Genomic DNA, 10,732 nt, shown 5'->3' on the forward strand with positions numbered 1-10,732 from the left:
GTTGCACAAGAAAAGCGAGTGTTGTAGACGTCGAAGATATGCGGGGAGCACACAATACCACGACTGGCACCTAACGAGGGCTATTTTCTTCGCCCCTCTCTCACTGTTGTCGCGCTGCTCTCTGGGTGGTTGTAGTTGCTTACACCAGGAATAATTCTTTTTTTTTTAATCGAACAGGGTTAACTTCTACTGAAACACCCATTTCGCTTCATTCTATACTGCGCACGGGGCCCCAATGTGAAAACTGCGCTCTCAACATCACCAAAGCTTAAACGCACGTGCTCTTAGTGCTCCCCTGCTGCGGGGTACTAGTTTCTAACAATTTTAGGCGGGCATTTCAAAGTGGCGCTAAATTGGTCACATATAGCAACGCTAGCATTAATTATACGATATGTTAGAGCATTTACGATTCAATGTCGGCATTACCAGACACAACGCTACAAATTACAGAAAAGTCACAACCAAAAATTTCCCTGTCAGGGGCCTTTTCAAAAAAACTCGCTGCACTCAACCCACGTTTCTCACAAAGTATGGCAAAAGTGTGTCAAAATAAAAACTATCCAGCTTGGCTTTCATTTCATGCCACACTTTCTCGTCAAACCGGACCCTTTGCACACAAATGTAGTTTTCACCGTACATAACAAAGTCTGCCCACTGTAGTTTTGTGATGGCCATCTGGCCCATCACTTGAGCGAAGTATGGGTGCGACTGCTTCAGTGCGGGGTGGTTCAAGCTGTCAAAAGACACGCAAATGTCTCGGCATGAAAAAAGCTTCTCTTGGTCTGCATCTTTCATGCTATAAGGACACTTCACTTCAACACAACCCCACGGTGGGTCTTCCACAGGGTCATGAACAATGGCATCTGGGGAAGCTCCAAGCCATGGCTGTTCTGGGTTGACAAACAGCCCTACGCTTTGAAGCTCCACGTCCTGTCCTGTGTGCCTGAGAACATCCTGATAACGCTGGAGAGCTCTTGCCTCGTTGGCAATGCCGTACCTGCATTTTGAAGACAAAAGAATACCAGAAGCATAATTAAGAAAAAATGCAATAAATACATTCATAGCCGTTTTGCATTATTCGAAATTACTGAAGAGCCAACTTAATAGTGTCCTAAATGATGCAGCTTGAGAATCGGATGGTCACTAACTGATATTTTCTAGTAATTCTAAAAGGTAACTGTACACGGTTTAACATGCAAGTGGCACACAAGTATGAAAATTATTTTTTCTGGTATAATTTTCATCATAATACATGACAGTTTATCTAGTGAGCATGTTGCATAGTTCAGGGAGTTATACATGATAAGCTGTATTACGGTCACACACCCTCAAGAATTTTGTGCATATGAAAGTATTGTAAGTTGGTTCAAAATGCTCTATTTATGCTTACGTGCAACATACTGTGAAAATCGTACTGTTGAGAGCACTATGATGGTAACATTGCAGCATATTCAGACCACGGCTATACATTAGAAAAAAGTACTTAAAAAGTGATTCAATTCAGCCTCGAATACCACCATTCGCACGTCCATAAACGAATAAAAACGAGGTAATGTTTATTATAATGCTGTAATTATGTTGCCCAGACATGATGCCAAATTAGGGTCTACTATTTCTGATATGCTTGACTGCCATGCAAAATGGCTAGGTTGACTCTGGCTCTCCAAGTCCACCAAGATTTTTCGATCACCGACAACACCACCGTTGCTTGCACCTGATTTTATATGACACGGGCTCCCTAATGCAACTATCTCGTAAAGATTTACGATGTCATTTCTCACCATTCCTGTGTTCATATAGACTGAATCACGTGTGGTGCATAACCACAATTCCATGAGCCATGGTAGGTGGTGTGTGCCACACAACTGAGGGAAAGGGTATCATAATGTACGTGACAAGCATGTCACTTTATTCGTGTCATGACCTGTTAATCGTGTTCATCAGATACTCATGTCCTTTTATGTTAAATTTCTGTTCATACCAAGTTACAGACATTACCACGAGAGCGCCCAGACGTAGGCGGCTAGACGATATAAATGGTCAGTGCCACAGCAGAAAGTATGGCTTTATGAGGATGCAAAGCATAGTGCAGAACATACATTGTGTTGGACGAAATTGCAGAGATTTTGAACCATGCTTATCTTGGAGTTCTTTCTACATAAAAAGTGCATTGTACTGCATTTGCTTAGTTTGCCTTACACTTGCATTAAGCTGCACTTAATGACACCAACTGCACGTTGGTGTCATTATACACCAACCTTTCCATAACATAATAAGAATTGTTAGGGTTTAATGTCTCAAAACCATGATATGATTACGACATACACTGTAGTGGAGAGCTCCAAAAGTTTCGACCACCTGGGTTTTTTTAATGTGCCCCTAAACCTAAGCACACTGGCCTCAACCATTTTTACCTCCATCAAAAATGCCGCCGCTGTGGCCAGGACAGTTGGATTTGCTGTTTTCAAACAGAAGCACCACAATTTGCAGGGTCTTCACTAGTTGTCTAACTGGCTTTGCTGGTATAAAACTTTTCTCAAAACAAAGCAGCAAACTGGTTTCACCCTCGGGTCACTTAAGGAAAGAAAAGATGCTGCATTTATAAATTATAGTACAATTTCTTATTTTATGAACATTGGATATTCAGAAGGAAATAAAGACAGTTATCCATTAGAGAGTAGCACAAATCTATAAAATAAACATATAAAGGTTCCACTGAAAGCTTCACAGTTGAAAAAAAATCTTTCTCCGTTTGGGTCACCCCAGACATATTTTTTGGGGGTGACCGGTCTACCATATGAGCTTCTCTGGCAGGAAGTGCAGGGGAACTGAAATGGTGGATCAGTTGTGCAGGAGCACACATGATTGAAAATGTTGAATTGATGGCTCACTTGACTCTTTTCCTTCAGCAAAACTTCTAGCACTATTGTGATTCACATGACTGATCAGCCATCGCAAGCATTTTATTTTAAAGAATGGCTCACCGGACAGCAGGAACCCTAGATAGGTCTTTTGCTGATGTCAGGTGGCCAAGCCCTTTACTGCTCCAATGGCTGCGCATAAGCACAGTGCCAAAGTTTGACGATGTCAGCCGGTGTTTTCGCTCTTGACACCATGTTTGGCTGGCTCGCTGCTGCTGGGAGTTCTTCTCTAAGCACTGTGCTTGCAGAGGACTGAACACAATTTTCTAAAACAGTGCATTCACAAATTTCTTACACAATAAGGCAACTCAAAGGGCATTCTGAATCACAAAGGAAGGAGACATCAACATGTGAGGAAATCATGAAAAGACTCAAGGTTGTCACAGAGAAAGTAAATTGCTTATAAGGGAGCACAACAAACACCAGGCAGCGAAATTATGCTAGTGAATATTTTGGTGCTACTCATTCCACTTCCACTCAACCAACGCACTCAGACACTTACACTGCTTTCTTAAGCCTAAGCTTCACGTTTATTACACAATATTCTCACCTAATCATCCCCAATTTCCTTTGTTTTCACCCACCTGGTCCACACAGCCATTCTCGTTCTTATATATTTTTACAAGGCTTGAAGGCTGTCGACTTTCCCTATTTCATATATGGTATGCAGTAAGGCGCACTGACAGCTGGCCAGAACGTGCGATTAAGTGACAGATTCAAGTATTCTTTTCACGATTTGATGGTAATTAGTGGAACATGTCGAGCCGTAGTGCATATATGTGCGGCAGACCGCCGTGCATGAGCATGAACTGCTCTCACCTCCCACTGTTTGCAGCATGTTTTGTGTGTATACGACTTCATAGTTGCTGCAGATCGAAAAATTTTCACTATAAATGTTTCACGGCGTTTTTATGTTACCATTCTGTGATTAGCCACTCTGACCATAAGCTTTCCTTTGTGCTACAGAAAACAGGTGCTGTCAATGCCTTTGAGATTTGCATACCTACCAAGAGAATAAAGTGTGCACCAAGGCTGGCAGTGTACTAAAGATTACACTAACAGAGCCCACAAATGCTCTGGTAGAATCTGCAGTTTCTTGTGCAGCTTGCACAGTTAAAAGTGGTGACATACCTCCAAGATGCGTCTTTTACCACCACTGATGCCACCTGGTATAGCCCACTGGCTGCTTCCAGTGAATGGCACCATGGGTTTTGGCAGGCACGGTGTAGCACTCTTGTCATGCTTGTTGAGCTTCTCCCCGAGATAGCTGCAGAGGAGGACAGTGAAGCCATGAGGCACGAGTGGCTGCTGGTACGCAAGTGGTGAGCCACAAAATACGGTGCCACATCTGGAGCTGCACACTGGGGCACGGTCTGCAGCAGCTAGTACGGTTACTAGGGCACTGTCTGCGTTTGCATCTGAAAGGGCTTGAGCAAACTGGGCAAGGTCCTTCCTCCAGTCTTCTACGTTCCTCTCCTTGATTGCACTGAGGTCAAGGCGACATGGCAACGGCAAGTCACGGCCACCCTCACCCACTCTTCGCCAGTCGACATTCTGAAGGCTGCTTCCTTTTATAGTGTTGTGGGATGCGGAGTCGGTGAAAGACGGATCCCAACATAAAACAAAACGATGTTTATTAACGTAGTAGCAGCAGCAGGGCAAGCATGCCGATGCTGCGCTTCGAAAGGTTAGAGAAACAAACATGCAACCAAGCTTGGTAGCTTGGGTTATATAGCCAGCAGTGGTGACGTAAGCCTCCGGAAGCGTGTTGTATCGGAAGCGTGTTGCAGCAGGTAGCTGTGTCACGCCGGGCTAATCAGTGACGAGACGGAGGCTGCGTAAGTCTGTGCGCAGTGGTCGCCACATCACCCCCCCCCCCCCGCGGAGTGCAGAGCCCTCAGGGTCTGTAGAAATCTGGGAGGCGTACCAGACGTCCACAGCGTGTCGTGAAAGGAGCGGGCTGCGACGTTGGTGGCTGTGGACGGACGCCAGTTGAAAGAGTGGCGCTGCCAGGGTCGTTCGCCGCGATGTACGCGGGCTTTGTGTCGGTCCTGTCCTGGTCGGTAGCACGGAGTGGCGAACGGGTGCTCAATTTTTTCCTGGGGGTCGGGGCTGAGAGTGGCGTAGAGGACGGGTGTAGAAACCTAGTGGCTTTTGCGAGCTGTTCCGCTGACGGGCGGCGCTGCGGAGAGACTCTTCAGGAGGGCCGAGTGGATCCGCGAAAGAGAGGTCGCACCGGGCGCACTCGTCGACGAAGGCGGGACCGTCGTGGCCACCAGTACAGGGGAGGGTGCCGGTGCAGTCATGGATGACAGGGTGCTGCCGTGAGGGTGCAGTACGACGCTGCCATCGTGCGCTAGAAAAACCTGTATGCGCTGCTGGGGAGTCACTGCCGGAGCCTGTGGAACCTTGCTCACCACAATCTGCACGCTCTCTGTGACTGGTGCGGGCGCGACGGGCACAGAGGACACCATACTGCCGCTCGTCGAGATGAGGGGCGCCGACAGGGTGCCATGATGGTGGTGGTCCTGCGCCAGTATCTGCGGCTGGGTGAACGTCGGTATCTACGACAGGGACTCGTGCTGGTCCGTCTGGAACGCACCCAGCGTGGGCTGGGCCAGCATGGTCTGCACGTGCAGCATGGCCTGTAGCTGTTGTAGTGTCAGGGGCTGTCCCGGGACTATGGTAAACGAGGGGGGGCGGCATCATGCGCGGCGGCGCCAGAATGATGTTGGGCCTTGGCCCCAGATTCTGCGGATGACCAGGGTTGGGGTGCCAGGTGTGGCCTTGTGCTGGTCCGCCCAGGGAGACTGGGACCAGGTGGTCGCGGTCGGTGCGGGCGTCGTCATGTTTGCGCTGCCGCTCGACAGCTTGGGCAGGATCGGCGGTCGGGACAGTATGATGTTCGAAGCCAACCAGCGTGGTCGGGACAGTCTGAGGTGGCTCGGTTAGGGTGACACCCGTCGTGTCAGCGAACACCTGACAAGCAGCGCTGGTTCGGGTGTCGCACACAGGATCAGTAGGTGCTGATGCCGTCGCGGGTGCCGGGGGCTCGTCTGCCGAAGCGGGTGCCGGGGGCTCGTCTGCCGCGGCGGGTGCAGAGGGCTCGTCTGCCGCGGCGGGTGCAGAGGGCTCGTCTGCCGCGGCGGGTGCAGAGGGCTCGTCTGCCGCGGCGTTTGCTGCAGCGGGTGCGGGCACGGTTGCTGCCGGTTGCGGTGGGGCTAGCACGAACCCTCGAAGTTGGTCGTATGCCTGCGACCCAAGACGAGGCACAACGCGTCGCAGAGCAGGAGGAAGCATAGCTACCGTGGTGGCGTACTTGTCCTGCTGCGAGACGATGTTACGCAGGGAGAAGCCAGCCTCCATCTTGATAAGCCAGATGGCTGGACATTGCGGCCAGAATTCGGGAAAGTCCGGCGGCAGCAAGATGCAGTGCGCCGTGGTGTCATCCGGTCGCGGCGCCATCGTGATAGGCGTGTCAGAGGTCGGTTGACTCGGCGTGAAGGTCCCGTGGAATCTTCTGGAAGGTCATTCCAAGGTCCGGGTCATGGCGGTGCGGTTTGTTCGTTTTCCGGGTCACCAGATGTGGGATGCGGAGTCGGTGAAAGACGGATCCCAACATAAAACAAAACGATGTTTATTAACGTAGTAGCAGCAGCAGGGCAAGCATGCCGATGCTGCGCTTCGAAAGGTTAGAGAAACAAACATGCGACCAAGCTTGGTAGCTTGGGTTATATAGCCAGCAGTGGTGACGTAAGCCTCCGGAAGCGTGTTGTATCGGAAGCGTGTTGCAGCAGGTAGCTGTGTCACGCCGGGCTAATCAGTGACGAGACGGAGGCTGCGTAAGTCTGTGCGCAGTGGTCGCCACAGTGTCACCCCGTGGCCGCCTCCAGTACTGTGGTAAATCCGTGCACGACATGTGAGCTGGAACCTCACCAAATCCTTTCTCTTGCAGCAGTCGAAGTGTGTCCAGCACTGCCTGAACATGGCTGCAAAAATGGTTTCCAGCAGGGCACTCACATTTCCCGTCAAGCACACTACCATCGCCACTGATGGTGGCACAAACAAGATAAGGTGTTTGTGTCTTCTTTTTGCTGCGGTAGCACCGTGCTTTTATGAAGTACCTGGCGTTCCTAGAGAAAAGTAAACGGAAACTCACATCAAACCTTCAGAATGACATAACGTAGGGCACCCCCTAATGTATGCATGCATGTTCAGACAACCTCGCAGAGGGGATCCCTGGGTAAATCATTGTTGTGATGGCTGGGCAGCAGCGTGATCGAACACCAACAAATTTCTACGGAGGCAAAAACATTTCATTTGAGAGCATAAATTTAAGTTTAAGGCACCATAGGCGTACGCCTATGTAAGGCAACCCCGGGGTCCAAACTAATCCCGTCTTCACAACGGTATATCTAGTAGCTTCTCATTTGTGGCAAGCATGCACGATTTTTTCCCCGTTTCACTTCTGCGGGTGCCGTATGGTCCACGAAGAATCGCAACCACGCCTGATCCGCAAAAACAATCTAGGTTGCAACGGCTTTTTTAGAGCTAGCTGCAGGAGGTAAAAAAAAAGCAGAGAATTCGGGAATAGATTGGCTTCTATCGCGATCGAAAGTTGTCACACGACAACTTGTTGTTCGTTTCGCGCAGCGCTACATGAAGTGACCTTCGCTTTTGGTTCTTGGATATCCAAGCGGCTTCGTCCCACTTACACCCCTTCGTTATCTTTCAATACTCTTTATGTTGGCATAAGGAGCAGTGTAGGATGTACAATTATTTATGAAAATTCACACGGAAAAAATGCATACGTAAACGGAGCGAGCGCAGACGTCGGCGCAGACACCGCCGGTAGCGAATTGTGAGCGATCATGCAAAGTGTAGCTACTTACTTTTCTTGCTCGTAGCACGCACGTAGAGTCGATGTGATGACATAGCTCTCGGTGAGAAGTTTGTAGCTTCGGCGAGCCTTTTTTCCCGTTCCGGGCGCGCACGCGAGTTGGCTGTGGTCACGGTCCCGCAACCGCGGCAGTCGAGCCAAACTGCTCGTCCAACCCGTTGAAGGGTACAAAATGTTGCTCATTGTGCAGCGGAAGCAACTCAGAAAGACCAACGGAGAGTACCAAGAGCTCGTTCAAGCGCGCAAACGGTGAGATTTCAGCGGATGACACAAAGAACTAGCCGCCAACACAAACATCACAGCACTCGCGCGTTTGACGGCTCGCTTTCCATGCCCTCATGATGGCGCTGGCTATCCCACGCTCCTTTGCGAAGCGAAACTGACGAAAAGCCCACCGTCAGGTGGCGTATTTATGAAAAGGGTCTATAAGGTTCCAAGCCTAGGTTCAAAACTAGCAACGCCATGGAAATATGTTTTGTTTTACGCTTTTTCTGGCGAATACCGTCATACGTTACATAGGCGCGGATGACAGTTTTCTGGTTGAGTCGACATACATAATCTGGCGCATTTCAAAGCCCTTAATAGGACAATTTGTAAAGCTGACATGGAGACTTGTACAAAAGAAACAAAATATACTTTTCCACAATTAATTGCTCAACAGCCGGGATGCGGCTGCTGTGGGGCCGTTCCAGGCACTCACGAAGGTTGTAAACAGGGTTGCCAGTGGTGGCTACTTTTCGCCAACTTGGCGAATTTGAGAGGCCCGTGGCGACCTAGAATTATGAATGGCGACATGGTGAATTTTTGGCGATTTTCGGCTTAGGTCTCCACTGAGTTATGCATCCTAAGCTCAGTGTCTTCCCAACGAATGAGCGGCAACGCTCTCTGTATTTTTCTTCGTTTTAGACCCAAGAGTAGATTGTGAACGTTACGCGTCATTCGGTATGTCCATCCTGTAACTAGTGTGTATCTGCTCAATGAATCTAGACGCAGGATGTAGAGGAACGTCGACCAGCGACATTCTAGCAAAATGTAAGTCATCGGACTTCCTTGCAAACCGCGAGGGGGCAATGTTTGACTGTGAGTTTAAGGCTTTAGGTGCTTTAACTGTCTCTAAAGTTTCGCTTCTGAAGGGGCTAGACGACGGGTTGACAGCGTGTTCCGACCATTTGTTCCGCCAAAGCTCCAACTGTTATAAATAGCTTGGCGAATTATTCACTGTTGCAGTACCCCCAATTCAGCTCGTAAAGACTGTTTTGGAATAGCGAAGACAGGCGGATACGCGGCTATTTGTCCAATAAAAATATTTATTGAGGCATTTTCTATTGTTCTCGGTGAGCGTGTGCAATGAAAACAATTGCTATATAACATTTTACATTGCCTACCAGTTCAATATTAACACATCAGATTGATGCGTGTAGATATAAGTGACTATAAGAAACGGTCCGTGGCGTCCGGCATCCTATTAGTTCACAATGAAAAGGTGTAAACTCACTAACGATCGGTTCCTGTAAGAATTCTGTCTTGTTACCTTAAATAAATATTTTATCCTTTTAATTCATATATAACTACAGAAAGCTGTCTACAAACAACGCTTTCACGGTTTTCGTCCAAGGTTTAGCACACTTTTACCTTTGAAACGAGCGGACAGGGACGGAAGGATATCATGAGCATTTCATTCATTCACCCTTGCGCCACCACGCACATGTTGCGGCTAGTCGGAGAAGCAGCACGATGCACTCCTATGGTGAAGCGGGCGACACGACTGGCATTGAGAAACGTCAATATCCTCGTGAGACCCGAGTTACGAATTTTTTCATATTTATCACGAAAACGCATTATTTTGGGCAAGTGAGCCCACCTCATCACGGTGAAAACGTTTTATTGATGTACGGCGCTTGGTACACTCACAAAAGCGTGTGCTATATATTGCACACTGGGACTGAATTGATGAAAAAGCACTTTATTCAGTGCAGGTACGTCACCAAGATTTTTTTAGGGGTGGGGGGGCAAGGCCTAATTGTTCGAAAGAAAGTCTTTCCATGGCAACAAGAAAACAAAGTTGGCCGGGAATAGGACGAATTGCGAGGGGGAGGGGCACCCCCCCCCCTTGACTACGTTCCTCATTTACGAATTACAAGGAACGAACAAGAAACTGTTTACCAGCGGCACAGAAAGAGTACCGGCTCTTCACGAAACTGTTTTAAGCAGTTTCATAACATTTCGGAAGCTGGTTAAAACAATTTCGTGAAGCAGTGATACAAAGAAAAACGTCACAGTGCGTTGAACGGAACTTCGTGTGTTGGGCACACCCGGGGTTACGGCACCTAGATGCTGCCTTCTGTGACGAAAGCTTGGACATGTGCCCTGGTCTCGCTGTACGAAAATGGAGGCAATGGTGTTGTCTTGTTCACAGGGCGCTTAACGGGCGGCTCGTCGTCGTCGTCTACTTTGGATTCTGCTCTCAGTAAATGATGTGCCACTAGCCGAAATTAGAAAGGCTACTCAGATAATATAAATATCCTTTTAAAAGCAAATTTGCGCCAGTATAACATTTACGCACGCTGTAGTGCCGATACGGTGAAAAGAACAAAAAAAATTCGGCAGATTCCACGTACCATGGGAGTCGATGTTATGCGAAGCATGCGGCGGGAAGGTGACTGTGCCGTAATTTGTTTTTACTGAGCGACACTTTACAAAATGACGCTAAAGATTTGTATAAATTTTATACGCACATATGTATTTTGAAGAGCCGCACATGTGTTATATAACCAGTTGTTTACGGCTGGGTAACGCTGCCAATGGCAACGTAGGTATTACCAACACCAGAAGCGGCAAGCTGATATTTAGTGCTTATACTTGTCCCGAGAACGCGCGCAGGTTTACGAAACCATGTGCATGTGTGGAAGAA

General features: G+C 48.4%; 1 protein-coding gene across 1 annotated transcript; it reads right to left on the minus strand.

Annotated features, from left to right (window-relative positions):
* Positions 1-255: 255 nt before the first annotated feature.
* LOC125759734 (uncharacterized) lies at positions 256-8,061 on the minus strand. The gene is made up of 5 exons (XM_049418827.1): positions 7,814-8,061; positions 6,797-7,054; positions 4,053-4,503; positions 2,985-3,187; positions 256-997 (listed from the first exon to the last, which is right to left on the minus strand). The coding sequence occupies exons 1-5, from the start codon at positions 8,002-8,004 to the stop codon at positions 508-510; spliced, it is 1,593 nt and encodes a 530-aa protein (XP_049274784.1). The 5' UTR covers positions 8,005-8,061; the 3' UTR covers positions 256-507.
* Between the last annotated feature and the right edge of the window lie 2,671 nt (positions 8,062-10,732).

Source organism: Rhipicephalus sanguineus, chromosome 8 (assembly GCF_013339695.2).
Source record: "Rhipicephalus sanguineus isolate Rsan-2018 chromosome 8, BIME_Rsan_1.4, whole genome shotgun sequence".
Lineage (NCBI taxonomy): Eukaryota > Metazoa > Arthropoda > Arachnida > Ixodida > Ixodidae > Rhipicephalus > Rhipicephalus sanguineus.